The following is a 17,069-nucleotide window of genomic DNA, read 5'->3' as shown; positions in this document are numbered from 1 at the left end:
GCCTCCAGACGCGCAACGCAGGGTTCCCACACATCGGTAGGTTACCTGGGGCCCCTGTTCCGTTCTGACGTCGAAGGGGTCTCCGACGGGACGTTTCTTGGCGTATTCCACGCTCCGTCTGACGAACTCGGCGTACACCTGCTCCTCCACGAACACCCTCGAGGCGGCCGTGCAGCACTGACCTTGGTTGAAGAACACTCCCTGATGGGCGCACTCCACCGCCAAGTCCACTGGAGGGAGGGGAGCGGCGGGGGCAAGAGGAAGCGATTAAGTCGTTAGGGCCGGACTGGTGACAGCTGCAGCTCTAATTGCCGGCGCAAGAAAACAGGCCCCGGAATGGCTGCGTTTCAGAAATTAATTTTATTCTCGGCATTTCCCAACAGAGAGGATGGGAAAAGGGATTTTCTGGTGCACTGGGAGTGGGGGGTTAAGTGAGTTCTGGGACTGCTGGACTTCTTTACTATGCTAATGAACTCGGAGAGTTGTAGTAATCCTCCCCTCCACCCCCCTCCGTTCACCTGCTCGTGGATCCCTCCCCTCCCCCTCTCGGGAGGACCCCCGTTCTATAGATTAACCTTTGGTAAGTCTGGATGTAGGCCAATTGGTGAGAGCTTAAAAAAAAAATTTTTTTTTAATGTTTATTCATTTTTGAGAGCAAGAGAGAGAGCACGAGCAGGGGAGGGGAGGACAGAGAGAGAAACACAGAATCCGAAGCAGGCTCCAGGCTCTGAGCTGTCAGCACAGAGCGGTGGTGGGGCTGGAACCCAGGAATCCTGAGATCCTGACCTGAGCCAAAGTTGCTGCTTAACAGACTGAGCCACCGAGGCGCCCCCAATTGGTGACAGCCCACATTTTCCACCTTGTGCTTCCTTCACTTACCAAGTCCTATTAAGCAAGCTTCTTTTGCTTATGAAGCCTTACTAAGCAGCATGAACTCCATGTAGAACTTATATGGGTTAAAAAAGAAAGCAGGGATCCTGCCTCATGGGGGCTGAATCTGAACTGGAGAGCAGGCACCGAGTTAAAACTAGAAGGATGCTTAGTAAGTAAAACCTTTGGGGATGTGCTTCATGAAAAAGAAGTGCTCAGTGGGTTTCCCTTTAGGGCTCACAGGATGGCCTCTTGTGCGTGCTCCACTGTTAGCTGGTTTTTCCACATCCCCCACCCCTCCAATGCACACACTGCTGCTTAAGACACGCAGCTTTGCCATGAGCAGGTGATCCACAGACACCCAGCACTGCTCTGGGGCAGCTCTGAGGACTACTGGCCTCCACTTTGAGAACCGAGCCATTGCTCTCCAGCAGGACAATCTGTAGAAGTCTCTGGATCAGCAGACAGCACCGTAAGGTTCTGGCTTTCCCTGACCCTCTGTGCCAACTGCCCCTCCCGCATCCTGACAGGAGCCAGGGGTAATGGCTGCAAGTGGTGGGGAATGGGGGCATGTCACCATTGACACTATGTCTGGATGCCAGCGAGGTCTGAATTTACTTTTGTGGACTGGTGCTGCCTGGATGAGAAGCAGGAAATGGCTACATAGGGTGTTTATGACCCTTGTAAAACCAAGCCTCAAACATGGAAGGGTTTTGTGTTTTAGCTGCAGTTTTGTTGTTGTTGTTGTTGTTTGTTTGTTTGTTTCACTGAGGGGGTAAGAAGATGAGCTGAGGTGCAGACGGGGCACCCAGATATGGTGGCACAAGAATGCAAAACAGGGGTCCTGGCTCTTCAGGATTGGAGTTGGGGAGCATAAATGTGGCAATACCCAGAACTGTTTCATGTGGCTCCAGAAACCATCAGCAACACGAATGATGCTCCCACAAGGGCTACCAATGCAGGTGAAAAACGAGCCCTGTCTTCATGCCCAGCTTCCCTCTCCTTCCTTGAAGGTTGTTTCCTCCCTCAGGCCACTCTCCCATTGAAAGCCAGCTTCAAGGAGAGGAAGTCATATCAGTCATTTACACCTTAGCAAGAAATTGGGCCAGGGTCATTTTTCTCAGGGATATTTGTAGTTCCAACCTTATCTGAGCATGGAATGGAAGGCTTTGTTTTCCGTGAGAGGAATTTCTGGCACCAGTGGGCAGGTGGGAGAGGCTACTCTTTAGGGCGCTTCAGGGTACTTGGGAAGTGACACCTTTTGGCAGCTGACCCTATCAGCAGGTGAATGAATGCCCGATGTGGCCCTTTCTTCCTCCTTCTGGACACAGCAGCCAAGAATAGCATCTATTTTCATATTGTGCATCCATGAAGCTCTAGCAAGACACAAACTGCCCTCAAGCAGCTGGGCAGGGTTGCTTTCTCGAGGTGGAGGGAGAGAGAGAGCACTCAGACCAGGGAAGTAATTCTAAGGGTCAGCTGCCACTGTCCTCTCATCTGTCAGGCCTGAGACAAAGAAGGAAGAAACATCTCAAGTCTTCAGAGAGCCTAGAAGCACTGTAGGAAATACTGACTGCGAGGGTAGAGTGATTAATGCCTGTGAGTGGGGAGCATCTGCCCTGCTCCTCCTTGTCTTGGCCCCCTCCCTGCACACAGGACTCTGGAGAAGAATCTGGACTTGCTCCCCACGGCCCCCAGCTCTGCAGGGACAGGCGACGTAAACTTAATCTTCAAAGGCAGAAACAGGCAGCCTCTCCGCCACCACATGGGACATATTTTCCTCCAATGCAGCTTTCTATCAGCAATAAAGCTGGTGTTTTGATCTCCATCTGCCTACTTATGGCAGGACAACCCAAGGTGGAAAAACAGCCTGTGCGTGTGTGTGTGTGTGTGTGTGTGTGTGTGTGTGTGTCTGTCTCAATTGGTCCTGAATTTGGGCAAGGAAACAGGGAGAGGTTTATGGATCCCACAAAGCCCCAGCAATGCCCACAAGGGGAGAGACTCACGGTCGGCATCAGCACACACGATACAGGGGTTTTTGCCCCCAAGCTCCAGTGTCACCCTCTTCAGATTGCTCCGGGAGGCGGCTTCTTTAACCAACTTTCCAACCTTCAGGATAAAAAACAGACCAGATGAAACCTCAGATGGGGCCAGGCATGGCCTGAACATTCCAGCCTAGGAGTCAGTGAGCACAGCATGCCCAGGGCTCCCCTGCCTCTCTGCCCAGGTGCCCCGGGCCATGATAGTGTCTTCCCACTCCCTGCATCTCATGCATCAGATCTTGACATCACTGGAATCCTTGGTCCAAACTGTTCCACTTACAGGGGTGGAGTGGGAGCCTTTGGAAGGCCCAGCAGTTCACCCACAGCCACACAGCTGGCTAGGGGCACAGCCAGCTACCCGCTTGTCCTGGTGCCTGTCCGTCCTGGCAGCAGGCTGGTCCTGCTAGTCTGGCAAGGGGCCTGAGGGGACCAGCCCCCACCAGTAGGGGAGGTGGTTCCGTGTGGCTCTGTGGTATAATCTCAGGGAACCTCCAAATGTTGGGGTAATAGGGAAGCCGACCTTCAGGATGAGAAAGGGCCAATTCTCTGAAAACAGACTCGACTGAGGCTTCCCCAGGGGGGAGAGAGAGAATGGGCGCGCTGTGCAGTAACAGAGGGACCACCTACCAACCTCCTTCATGTCCCTGATGGGTCTCTCTTATCAATCCACGTACTGCTAGAAGCCAGGCTGGGCCCGTCACACAGCTGGTGCTGCACACTCAGAGCTGGGAAGACTCTCAGAGACCAATGTGCACACAGAGGCTTGGAACCAGGCAGCTAAGCTAGCAAGAGGCAGGGCTGGGCTCTTCTAGGGCTGAGGCCGTTTCCCCAAAACTTGAGTGTGAGTGTGTTTTAAAAATTGTCCAGCTCATGGTTGCTGGACTGGAATGATGCTTGGAATAGTTCCAGAGTGACAGTGATTGTCCCCCGAGAGCAACCACAGCAAGACCAGTCTGCCATGGGCTGGCGATTCCTTGTGGGGTTGAGGGGTGCTCTCACAGGTGGACGGAACAGGGGCACTTAGGGTAGGAAAACGTGCTGAGCGCCCCCCGGCTGTTACGACGCCATGCAGGGCCCCAATTCGGTTCTGACTAGGCTTCTCTAGCAGGTTCACCCCAGCCGGCAGAGGAGGGTGGTTATGGTACTGCCCTCTCAGGCTCCGAGCTGGACGAATCTTAGGGGGAGGAAGGAGACACTCACTGCACGGACAGCGTTTATTCTGTTTATTCTGTGTTCAGTGTTCTTTCTCAAGGACGAAATATTAAAAAATAATTCCACACGCATATGTGTGTCAGTTAAAAGGGGGGGCAGTTCTCATCTCCCCTCACCCTGTGGCCCAGGACCTGCCCAGAGGTGGCCACAATTGAGAATTTCTTGGGTACCCTTATGAACGATTTCTATTTCTCCACACCCATGCTTTTACCAGTGCGATCGTCCCGAAGATACTTTCCCACGTTTTTGTGCTTCAATCACAGAAGCGGGACAGTTTTCCTTATTGTAGGGTCTGCAACACAGCGTACAGAATGGGTACCATATACCTGACAGTATACGGGGAATATTTCTGTAAGTAGTTGCTTTGAAATGGCATTTCTGGAGCACAAGTTTGACGCTTTCAAATTTGTGGTCAGTGCTGCAACATTGCCCTGCATCCTGGTACTGGGGTGGGTGAGTGCCCATTTCCTGGTAACGTCAATGATATTGGATTCCAATTTTTACCAATCTGATGGACAAAAAAAGAATCTGAATTTCATTGGATTTTGCATGTCAGACAAAACCAGGAACTTAGGTCAAGCTTATTGGACATTCGGTGTTTCTCTTTTCTGAATTACCCATTGTCTTATCATTCAGTGTGCTTTCTGCACGCCCCCCCCCCCTTGATTTTTAGGGATATTATGGATTTTAAGCCTCGGAGAGCTGCATGAATTATGACTGGTTTTCTCCCAGCTTGCTATTTATCCTTTCCCTTCAATTGTGATGTTGTTTGTCCTCTGGATGTTTTACATTTTTATTTTATCTTATCTACCAATCTTTTCTTCTAAGGCTTCTGAGTTCTATTAGACATTTATTTAGTTTGGAAACTGGACCAGTGACTTTATTTATTTACTTATTATTATGTTATTATTTTTACTGATTGTTCTGTATTAAATAACACGGTCATATTTAGAAGGATAATAAACCATAGTTCAGCTCCTCAGAGGAAAAGTTCCCAGGTCTCAGATCATGCAGTGACTGCTACTTTTGCCCACAGCCAGTGAGGAAGGTTACCTCTGTAGACCCCGTGAAGGCTAGCTTGCTGATCTGAGGGTGAGAAGACATGGCTGCTCCCACCGTGGGCCCAAATCCTGGCACGATGTTGACCACTCCTGGAGGGAATCCGACCTGGATGGAAATTGAGGTGGCATTCAGAGGAGGACAACGGACCAGCGTCTACCACAGACCATGCTTGGGCCAACAGGCCAACCGCTGTAGGATGTCCACGAGCCCAGCGGCACCCTCACTGGGAAGCCAGGGCCTGGGTCATACGTCCACCCCAGGGCCCAGCCCCACGCGGCCAGTGTGTGGGCTGGGCCAGGGTGAGGTGCACACCCTTCCTTCCAGGCAGCACTTAATAACCCAAAAGGGCCTCTGACCAAAACGGCGGTGAGCCTCCACAGCCAAGCACCATTCTGTGCGTGTGCACGTGCGTGTGCATGAGTGTGTCTGTGTGTATCTGTCTATGTGTGTGTTGGGAGAAGAGAGATACCTTGCTCACAAGCCCCAAGGCTCAGAGGCACCTGCAAAATATCCTCTATGACCTTCAGCTTTTCATTTTTTACACCCGCCTCATCAATGTTCCAAATGGCAACAGTGTAATCACTCCCTCAAAGCTCTCAGGCCACACCCTGAACTGGCAGGTCCTCAAGGTGGGGACTGCCATCTCTTCCACATTCATGCCTCCTGCTTTGCACATCTGAGGCCTCTTTATTAACCAAGAATACCGCAAGTGAATGAGGTCGGTGGGGGGTGGGGGGGAGGATGCTATTTAACAAATGTTTAATTAACTTAATATTTAATGCTCTTAAAACACATTATTTTAAAAGGGAAGAATTTAGGACATGGTGCTTGAGTCTTAGTTGTCCTAGGGGCTGTGTTTTACCAGTTCTGTCAGTCTCATGAATATTATGTAATCATGTCCAACATCACCAGTCAAAGGAAAGTGGGAAACTGGTCAGTTCCTGGCCGCTGCTGCAGCCTTACTTCTAAGCGGTAAAGGTCACGCTTCCTGGTCGTATTCGCCCAGCTGAGAAGTGACATGAATGGATCTTTTCTCCCATCCCTCTTCCCTTCCTGTTTCTTTTTTAACCTCTTTGCAGCATACAAGCTGGGCACAGAAGGACTGAAGCATGTTGCCAGGTGTGTCTGGAAGGGGGTGTTTCTTTGGGCGGCTTATTTCCTGGAACGGTGGCTGTCCCAGGGGAGAGGACAGTCGTCAGAGAGCAAGAACACTGGTGAGTGGGCCCGGCTCGGGGCAGCCGCTTCCGTGGGAGCCTGCAAGACCGTCCCTCCGGGAGAAAACCAGACCATTTCATACGCCACAAATGCAAGGACCAAAGAACCCCCAAATATTTGGCTCCCTCTCAAGTGCCCCTCCTACAAATTCTCTAGACACAACATTTGCTCCTCAACCATAGGTTTGAACCCATAATAAGAGTTAAGTATTCTCATTAGGATCAGTGGGAGGAATGGAGTTTCTTCTAGCTCAGTGACCGCAAGCAGGAGAAAGAATGTACAGTTGCCAAGTGAGACACAGAAGCCCTTCCCTCCCACTCAGCTGTGAGCAGGCTGGCACTGTCACCCGCAGCCCAGCTCGACGGGGCAGCATTATCTGGTGCCGGTGGCCTGGTGCCTGGGAGTGGGAATGTTATCAACAACGCACACTATTGTCTTTCTCTTCTGGATGCCTTACCTCCTTGATCAGAGAGCCCAGATAAAGGGCCGTGAGGGGGGTCTGCTCCGCCGGCTTCACAACTACGGTGTTCCCACAGCAGAGAGCCGGGGCCAGCTTCCACACCAGCATCAGCAGAGGGAAGTTCCACTACAACAGAACACAGAGGAACTCATGGGAGGGCCTAGATCCACCCTGCTCCCCTGTCCTGGAGGCCCCGCGATGCCTCCCCGAAGGGTATTTGCTTCTCAGGGTCTAGATTTGGGGCATAAGAGGTAACACAGGACGGCAATGATCAGAATTTCATTCCTGGGGCACCTGGGTGGCTCAGTCGGTAAAGCGCCTGACTCTTGAGTTCGGCTCAGGTCAAGATCTCACAGTTCTTGAGATGAGCCCCACATTGGGCTCTGTGATGACAGTGCAGAACCTGCTTGGGATTCCCTTTCTCCTTCTCTCTTTGCCCCTCCCCAGTTCATACTCTCTCTCTCTCTCTCTCTCTCTCTCTCTCTCTCTCTCTCTCAAAGATAAATGAATAAACATTAAAATGAAAAAGAAACCCATTCCTGCCCGGTGCTTCCTAAACTGCATTCTGGGAGATGTTAATAGGTAGTCTTTGCCAAGAGGACTCTGCTGTATGTTTATATTTCTGCTATATGTATATATTTCTTCCCTAGCTCTGTCTGGAATTCCTACTATAGACAACAAACATAAGATCTCAGTTCCCAAGGGTCGATACGCTTGGCTAAATAAATGATGGTATTGTTTTGGGTTCACCCCCTAATGGTTGGGGTCCCCTCTTTCCTGGATCCCCACTTCTTAGCATGCAAATACCATCCTCTTTCCCATCTGACAAGCAAAGCCACACCTTCCCTTGGCCTGTACTGCTTCCAGCAGCTCCCTTCCCTCTCCTCGAAGCTTCTTGGCAGAGCTGTGCCCACATGCCCAGGTCCCCTCCTGTAAACCCCAGCAGTGGGGCTTCCGCTGCACCCAAATCTCCCGACAGCACTGTTGGTGAGCAAATCTAACAGCTGTGTTTCTGTCTTGTTTAATTTCAAGGAAGGAGGTGACCCCATTGATCACAGGAATGATCAATGTCTGGGAATGTATTCCATTCCTGGGATGCCCTTGACCCTTGCTGCTCAGACTTCTCAGTGGGACCCCCTGATAGTCTTTGGGATTTGGCCCCAGGTCCTCTTCTGTCACTCTACAACCCCTCATTGGATGACCCCCCTCCCAACTTGATGGGTGGGAACACCTTTGTCCTGACCATCGCCTGTGGGTAGCTCCAACCCTCACCTCTCTTTTGAGCTCTAAACCCAAATATGCAAATGCCTGATGGGACCCACTGGCCCCTCTGCCACACCTGCCCAGACTTACCTTCATCTTTCACTTCACTCCACCCAAACCTACTTCTCCCCCCGTCTTCCTCAAATCAACCAGCAACACGATCCACCCAATTCCAGCCAGGACTCACCCCCAACCTCTGATCAGCCACTGAACTCCACCAACTCTACGTCCTTAGGAGCTTTCAAATCCATGCTTCTGCTAGGTCCTCAAATATTTCCTGTCTTATCATTTTCTTGGCGGGGATACCCCCCTCAGTCTTTTAAGTGACCTGCAAGTTTCTCAGGGACAAGGGCTGGACCCTTTTCCTTCAAGCCTTCAGTACCTGGTACCCTGGTGCCATGCCTGGCACACAGTGGACTCTCAACCGTTTGCTGAGTGCACATACCTCCTTCGTCCCTGGGAGCACATTTCCAATCCTCTCCGTACACTGTCACTTGTCTGCCCAGCCTCCCGCCCTGGTGTTGCAGTGGCCGGGGGCTTCCTCCAACAGACGGGCAGCATTACCACATTCCCTGGCTCCTGCCAGGCTCCCCACTGCACGGTGAATACAGTCCCAGGCCCTTGGCAGCCACAGCCCACTGGGTCTACACCACCTGATGTGTACACCTCCTCTTCCTCACTTTGTCTCCATCTAAGTGTGGCCTCACCAGCTGTCCTTGCCCTCCAAGTAGCCCAGACAACCCTACACCTTCACTCAGGCTATTCCTGCTGCTTAGAAAACCCACTTTCCTATTGAACCACTCTTTCTCATCCTTCAAGGCTGGCTTATGAAACCACTGCTCTAGGCTAAGCCTGCTATTCCTGAGCCCTCTGCTTGGAATCCATGGTGCCTTCTCTTGTGCTCCTGGGGTCGGCCCCTTGAGAACAGGAGCGGGATCTAATCTATCCTGATAACTCTCAAGCACTGAACTCCATGCCACAGAGCAAATGCTCAGTTATTGCTGATGTGATCAAATCAAAACACATCAGAAACAGGTTCCAAAGGCTACAGGGGAATGGGGCGGGATCTACATGGATCTATCCAGAAAAGTCATCATACTTACTGGAGTGATGGCTCCACACACACCTATAGGTTCATGCCTGGTGAAACATACAACGTTGTCATCTGGAAGAGGTTACATGGAGGAGAACACACTGGGATTAATCTAGGTTAAGGATTTTACGTAGCAAAACAACAAGAAACCCAGAAGCCCACAATGGGATCAGCTCCAAGTCTTGTCTAGTCTACAAAGAAGTGATTTTGAACTCAATTTTAAAAGCAAACTTCCTGGGGCGGTGCCTGGGTGGGGTTCAGTCAGTTAAGCATCCAACTTTGGCTCAGGTCATGATCTCACAGTTCATGAGTTCAAGCCCCAAATCAGGCTCTGTGCTATAAGCACAGAGCCTGCTTTGGATCCACTGCTCCACCGCCCCTCCCCCACTCGTGCTCTCTTTCTCTAAAATATAAATAAACATTTTTTTTTTTTAAGTAAAATTCCTTGGGGTTCCTGGGTGGCTCAGCCGGTTAAGCTCTGACTTTGGCCCAGGTCATGATCTCACGGTTCGTGAGTTTGAGCCCCGAGTTGGGCTCTGTGCTGACAGCTCAGAGCCTGGAGCCTGCTTCCAATTCTGTGTCTCCTTCCCACTAGCTCCCACGAGCGCGTGCTCTCTCTCTCTCTCTCAAAAATAAATGAACATTAAAAAAAGAATTAAAAAAGAAAAAACTCCTTAAGAGAAGAAATCAGCACAGCACCATTTCCTTTGGGGACAGGGAAGGCGCCTTGAAGGGGAAACCAGGGGTGCTATGAAGAGGCTACCTGGAGTGACGAGAAGACAGGGCCCCCAGAAGGCCCAGATGAGGCTAGGAGTCTTGCGCTGGCTCACCTGTGGGGATGGTCCGTCCCTGTATTTTGTCAGCCCACCCTGCAAAGTATCTGAGGGTTTTCACACAGCCCTCTAGGTCGATGAAAAAGGCATGAAGGAATGGCTTCCCTGTGTCCATCGTTTCCAGGGTCTGCAACGTGAAGACAACATCTATTTTAGACATAGTTTCCCTTTTGGCTGTCGGGCTGTTAAAGACAGGGGACAGGGGAGGAGAGCACAGCCCTAGAACACTGTGTGTGCAATGTTCTGCGTGTCCCTTCAGAAAGCAAGACACACGTTTCCCATAAGACCTATCTCAGACGGTCGAGGATTTCTTTCCCTTCAAAACACCTCGATCTGGGTGGCTGGCCAGAGCATGGGCAGGTGTCCCCATGAAGGACAGTGGATAGAAGTCTGATCTGGAGCCTCACTGGGAAGGAGGACACGGTAGCATTTGGTCTTCTGTCTGGAGCACAGTTGTCTCGCTCTGTGACCTGGCCACACGTTGTGCATTTCCCGGGAAGCTCCTGGAAGGTTAGGCTTTGGGGAGGCTGGACAAAGGCTGGCTTCCTCTGACAAAAGGGGGGACGCGGTTCTTCTTTCTTCGCTAGGCTGACCCTAGTGGCTGTGGAAAGAGTGACAGAGCCCCGAAGGGTAGTGCCACCAGCCAAAGGCGCAGTCCTCCCCAACTGGGCTGCCCAAGCCGGATGCGCCGTCGGTCGGAAGGGAGCAGGCTCGCCCTTGGCAGTGAGGGAGGTGATTACCCAGGGCGAGTGCGCAGCCACTCAATGGTCCAGATTCTTTTCTATTTCCAGCCGGGGTTTAAGAGAACCCCTTTGTCCCTTGGACAAGCGGCCCCAGTTGAGTCCAGCGCTGAGACCGCCTGTCATCCATTCATCCATCTCTGCAGGAAGTGGCCACCCTGACACATAGCCTGGGGCTGGATTCTCATTTTAGCGTCGATGCAGTGAGAGGGTGACTTACTAGGGAAGAGAGGCCCCCTCCACGTGCACCTGTGTGTGCCTCATCTCTGAGCTTGACACCTGTGTTCCCACGTTGAGGTGCCGACACCACGGCTAATGGAGCCAGGTGACACCCAAGGTCACCTAGCGGGTCAGTGGCACTGAATTCAGGGCATCAAACTTCCAGCCAGCATAGTGACCACTCCTGAGGTGGCTGCCCCCAGACATTTGCATCTGGGAAGATTGGAGAATGGCCACACAGGGTGCTCGGGGCAGCTCTGTCAGAACTGGGGTTCCAAGCATTTCTAAACGGGAGCAACCGCTTCCCTCGCTGAGCTGCGAGCCCCTGAATCCCTCTCTGCCTCAGTTTGTTCATCTGTGAAATGAGAATAATCATAATAATAATAACAATAATACTAGTAACTACTACTAATAGTAGTACTTGTCTCATGGGGCTAGTGGGGGGGGGGGGGCTAGAGCAGGGCCCACCCACAGGAAGTGCCATGTTAACTGTTGCCGGTGACAGCTGTATGATCATGATCATCTTCCTTTCGGGAGGCTTCGTTTTGGGCAATCCTTACTTGGGGACACTGAAGAGAGAGGACTGTGAGTTGCTGAAGATGACAGGGCTGGTCTGGGTCTGGGGTGTGTCCCACCCCCAGCGGATGCTGTTCAGGGACCAAGTGAGGCCAACGTAAGATCCAGTGTGCCGTCCCTTACGCTCCTATCAATTCCATGTTGAAACTTTTATCTTCCCACAGGAAACCCAAGCATTGCAAATAACGCCCCAAAGTCCAGGACGGGCCTACTCCTGACGGCATCTGCATATCTGTCGATGGAATGAGGGAATTATTCTTGGCCTTTTTCTGGGATGGGACAAGGAGGAGAAAGGCAGAAGACTATGGTGTACCATGGTAGGGAAGTCCTGCCTCCAGTCCTGGCTTACCTCCTCTGGCTGGATAACCTTGCACAGGTTACCTAACCTCTCTGGGCCTCAGTGTCTTCATCTCTGAAATGGGATAATGAATGCGCAGGCCAAGTGCCCAACACAGGCCTGGTACATGGTGAGGATTCAGCAAGCATCGGCTAGCTGTCACTATTAACTTGGGCCACTTTGCTTCCCAGAGGGATGACATGAATTTGCCAGGTTGGTTTTATGGAATCTGTCCAAGCAAAACCAGGGTCATAATAGGTTTAGACAGGAAATTCTTTTGAAACGTTAAAAAAAAAAAAGAAAAAGAAAAAGAAAAAGAATCGCAGATGAGTGTACGGGGTTGAACCTGAGATATCAAGTGTTAGCTACTGATTGGGACTTGTAAACAGTTATTGTGGCTGGACCAGGAGTGAACCGCAGCCGCTCCTGCGTTTACTTCCTCTAACATTTTAAGAGAAAAATATGCCTTCAGAAAAACGAATGTATCGTAACCTTCAGATACTAAAGAATGAGGCAAAGTGCGAAGGAACCTGTCCCTTCACTCAAGTCAGTATTCCAAGGCTTAAAATGAGGAGGCCCAGAAATGGGGCTTGGGTTGAAAAGAGAGTCAACAGGGAGGGCCCCGATTTGGGGCGCTTCCAGAGAGAGCACCCACAGAGCCAGAGTCTGGGCCCCAGGTGCCTCAGGAAGGGGGAGAAAGCTGGGGCTGCCGGATCGCCCACATCTGTTTCTAAACATTGAACACAGAAGTAAATACGTAGCTCTGTCAAAACCACTGAGCCGGCAAGAGAACATGATGGAAAGAAGCACTACGCTGCATGAAAATGCAAGAAAACCATATCAAGGTGGAGGGTGAGGGTATTTTCCTATGATGTGGTCCTGGTTTGAAAAACATATTTCCCACTAATTCTCTTGTTCCTTTCACGATGTGGCAAAGAGCCGGATCTTGTTTCTCGTGCACAGCCAGGTCCCGACAACACAGGCAACTCGCTCCGTCTATCACGACCCAGTCCTGCCGGGCCCGTGGGGCTGGCTGCCGGCGAAGGTGGTTCTATGGCCACTGCTCCCTAAGACGATACTGACACTTGAGGACAGGGTGGGGAGGGGTGCCCAGGGCACATCCTCTCCCGCCTGCTATTAGTCCCCACGGACATTGCAGACTGATGAGCTCATGCTGGGTGAAAACAGAAATGTTTTTGAAAAAGCCAGTCTGGCAGCTTGAGAGTTGAGGCTGGCTTTCGTTGCAGGAAGAAACCAGAGGCTCCTCGGACAGAAACACTGACCTTGAGAGGGAGCCACCCCTCACCCGGATTTGGGGCACACATGCCGGGCAAGGGCCGACTGGGGAGGAAGGAAGGAAGGAAGGAAGGAAGGAAGGAAGGAAGGAATGAAGGAAGGAAGGAAGGAAGGAGAGCTCAGGTCTCTGTGCAGACACACCTTCTGGGCATTGCACCTAAGAGCAGGACCTGAGATGCAGGGTTCTTGAGCCCTCCACCCCCAAAACACACATCCAGGGACAAAAACAATCTCAGTGTCCTGGATGACGCTGTTCTCCATGACGGTAGATATTCTATGGCTCGCTCCAGACACCCGATCAAGAAAGGAAAGAACCATTTTTCCAAATCAGAGGCTGAAAAGGAGATTTTTCTCCCCTACCAACTGGGCCTCAAGGTTTGGAGCAAGTTTTAAACAGGAGTCAAAGCCATAGGAGGGCAGCATGTGGAGGGTGCAGAGGACCTCAAGGCAGGAGATGGCCCTGAAATTTCCTCTGCTCACTCATTGCAAGACTAAAGGAAGGTCTTAGGACCCCTGTGAATAATGCATTTACAATCTATAATTGTCTTCACAGTCCGGTCTGATCAGAGCAGCCCTACCTCATGGGGTGGGTGGAATTCATGTGCCCATTTTGCAGCAGCAGAACTAAGATTACTAGAAATTACTGGCCAGGAGGGTATAGAGCTGGGTGTGCAGCATTATTTATGAGGAATGCTGTTACCAATAATACCTGTCATCTAGTTAGTGATTACTGCATGCCAGGGCCTCTGCTAAGGATTTTAAATGGAGCACTCTCACAACATTTAAATACAATTCTTACTGATATCTTCCACAAAGAAATATATGCTCAGAGAAGTACAGCAACTTGTCCAAAGCCACGCAGCTAGCAAGTGGCAGAGGCGGGATCCGAATTGATTTTTAAGTCATAGGGGAACAGTTTTTTCTGTGTTGAATGGCAGCATTTATCTTAATAAATATTCAAAAAATATATACACCAGCACATTAAATCTGTAATGTCATGGATATTGTCACTTAGGAGGAAGTTAAACTTAACTTTGAAAGAGATCTCATGTGAAAAAAAAAATTAATGTCATAAACATACAGGTGCAGGGCCAGGATATGGCCTAGCTCATCTGGCTGGCTGTGACTGAGTCTGGGAACCGCCAACGCAGCTGAACTGCATCCAGGCAACTTCTTGGTCCCGAATGTGAACTTCAGGGGGCAACAGTCTGACTTTAAAACCAAACAGGTGACGGCGGAGGGCGTGGACACGTGCCTACTGCCAGAGAGCCATACCTCAAAGGGCCTAACACATCCGCTTCCACACAAAACCAGAGCCCTGGGTCTCCCCCACACTCCGTGGGGGACAGGCCCCTTCTGTGAGGCCAGCCAGTCGTCCCACACCTGCCCGCCGACGCGCTCGTACTCACAGCCAAGACGGTGCGGTCCCTCTCCACAAGGTCAGCCAACTGATTCAGCAGCCGGCCACGGCCCAGCGCATCCAGGCGGCGCCACGGGGAGCCCCTCTGGAAGGCGGCTTGTGCGGCCTCCACTGCCTTGTCCACGTCGGGCTGAAAACCAGAGTGAGTGTATCATCTTTTGCTGTGACTGCATTTTGGGAGAACTCAGCTGTCCGTTTCGGAGAACAGCAGAGACCTGCCTCCATCACACAAGCAGAGGAAGGGGGTTGGTGGCAATCAGAAAATGGCAGCTACGTTTCAAATCTCTGGACCTGTTCGGGGCTTCAGCGTGACTTTCTGCTTCTTTACATCTTAGGTCTTTTTCAAGATTCCTACAATGGCCAAGCATGAACCATCCTTCTGATTATAAAAGCGTTTTAAAATAGTTTCTAAAACTACCGACCTTAATTATTTTTCTTGGTGACCCAAGTAGGAAAAGATTTTTCCACTTGCTAGCTCAGTCTGGACACACACTCCCGTAGTTATTCAATTAGGTGGGGAAATGTCTGTCTTTTTATTTTAGCTTGGCATTGTATTCAAGCTGAGGACTCTGGTCCCATAGTGAGAATGGGGCAGGAGTGCTTCTTGGGAACTGACCACGTCGGAAAAGTCCACAGACGGGGAGGATCTGGAACTTTTCTCTCCCTTCAGCCTCACCTACCCCCCTGGGGGCAGAAGTATTGCACCATTTTATAGACAAGGAACTGGATTTTCTGCGCACCCATAGAATTATAATCAAAACTTCTTCGTAAAAGAAAGGAGGTGAGAATTATTTAGAGTTGTTTAAGGTCACCCATTCTTATTTCAGGAAAATGAGTTCAAGGCTCTGATTGCTGATGGGCAAAAGCTCATCCCCCAGGCCCCTCAGAGCCTCATTTCCCTAGGAAGGTGATGCCGGATGCAATCAAGAGGGGGACACCACCAAGATTCTCTGTCTCCAAAGCATGCTTGGAGGCCACTGAAAACTTGGGCAAAGGAGATATTAAGACTTTGAATTCCTTGTTCCAGGCTCTGGGAGCCAGAGCCTCTCCAGGCACAGGGGACAGGACAGCCTCTGATTCCATGGGCTCAGAGCACTCACCCAGACCAAGAGAAAAGCCAGAGCCTGAGGCAGGGATGTCATTCTCCTCCTTGATTCCTGTGTAATGATGCACCTGGGAATCACCCACTGGGAATCCTGCTCTGTGCCCCCACACCCCAGCCACCCCATGTACTGACATCATATAAAGACGAGCTTCCCGATGCTATTATCTTTGTAAATACACCTTAGCCTGAAGCACTGCACACAGAAGGGTCTATATAGGTAGAACCACTGTGTTTCCTGCCTGGCACAGAACTATTACTGGTGGGATCAAATTCAAGCCTATTTTACACATGTCTTTCACCCTGTCCACATTCGACATTACCCATACACTTATAAGAACATCAGATGATTACTCTAGTGGTGGAGGAGAGGTTTCAATTTCCCTTCCCTCCTTAGAAAAGCTTTACCTTCAACATTTCTTCTAATGGCACGTATATTTAAAAGATACTTTCCGGCTTTGAAATGTATCAAGGACACATCCAGAAGACATAGATATATATGCATAATTATATAGTTTTAAGGTTATATAGTTGTTTTAAATAGTTATAAAGACTATAGCTTTACATGATCATTTCAGGTTCTGGCAGAAGAGAAATCTGGCCACTGAGTCTTTTTCCCTTCAAGTCTTTTTTTTTTTTTTTTTTTTTTTTTAAGTGTCTCCTGCCAGAATGCTGCATTTGGGTGAAACACACCAGCCGGAAATGCTTTCTGGAAAGATTCTTTAATGCCTCCAGGTTCAAATAATTGATAAAAACCTTTCCTTTATCCCTGTGCTGAGGAAAGCTGAGGTCATCCTTATAGATGGGGAAACATCTATCAAAGGAGAGTGACTGTTTGCAGTGGATTGTCCCTAATTGATCCCATTCTGGGCCATGTGTCTGGGAAGCAGCTAACTTAGGTCGTACCCGGAGGACAGGCCCGTTCTGTCTTCCAACTGAGCCAAACTGCCTCCTTATCCTTTAATTATCGGCAATTTAATTACTTGGGGGATGGGGGGGGGTAGGTGGAGCACTCACCTTATCTCCTTCTTCTACTTCACATATTTTTTCTAGAGTTGAAGGATTATATGTGGCAAACTTTTTTCCACTCTTGGATTCGTGCCATTCATTGTTGATGAATATCTAACCAGGAAAGGAAGTTGTAATGCATTAGGGTTAAATCAAAATCATATCATTCCAACATGCTGAGGACCTTAGGTAATGTCTTGTCCTTTCCCCACCCCCCCGCCCCCGCCACCTACCCACCCGCCCACCCCTATATAGATGAGACCTGAAGGGGAGGTGGAGTCCCATGCCCACCCCGGAGCACCCTCAGAATTAGAATCCAAG

General features: G+C 50.4%; 1 protein-coding gene across 1 annotated transcript in view; it reads right to left on the bottom strand.

Annotated features, from left to right (window-relative positions):
* The window catches only part of ALDH1A3 (aldehyde dehydrogenase 1 family member A3), a 38,917-nt gene that overhangs the window by 16,756 nt on the left and 5,092 nt on the right, over positions 1-17,069 (bottom strand). The window contains exons 2-9 of the mRNA XM_023254989.2: positions 16,758-16,862; positions 14,628-14,768; positions 10,048-10,177; positions 9,228-9,289; positions 6,859-6,987; positions 5,178-5,291; positions 2,877-2,979; positions 46-230 (exon numbers count right to left, since the gene is read on the bottom strand). Coding sequence (XP_023110757.1) covers positions 46-230; positions 2,877-2,979; positions 5,178-5,291; positions 6,859-6,987; positions 9,228-9,289; positions 10,048-10,177; positions 14,628-14,768; positions 16,758-16,862 — 969 coding nt within the window. The remainder of the gene's footprint in view (positions 1-45; positions 231-2,876; positions 2,980-5,177; positions 5,292-6,858; positions 6,988-9,227; positions 9,290-10,047; positions 10,178-14,627; positions 14,769-16,757; positions 16,863-17,069) is intronic.

The sequence above is a fragment of the Felis catus genome, chromosome B3 (genome assembly GCF_018350175.1).
Source record: "Felis catus isolate Fca126 chromosome B3, F.catus_Fca126_mat1.0, whole genome shotgun sequence".
NCBI classification, from domain to species: domain Eukaryota; kingdom Metazoa; phylum Chordata; class Mammalia; order Carnivora; family Felidae; genus Felis; species Felis catus.
Note: the sequence above shows the minus strand (reverse complement) of the source record. Positions and strands in the feature narration are given on the sequence as shown.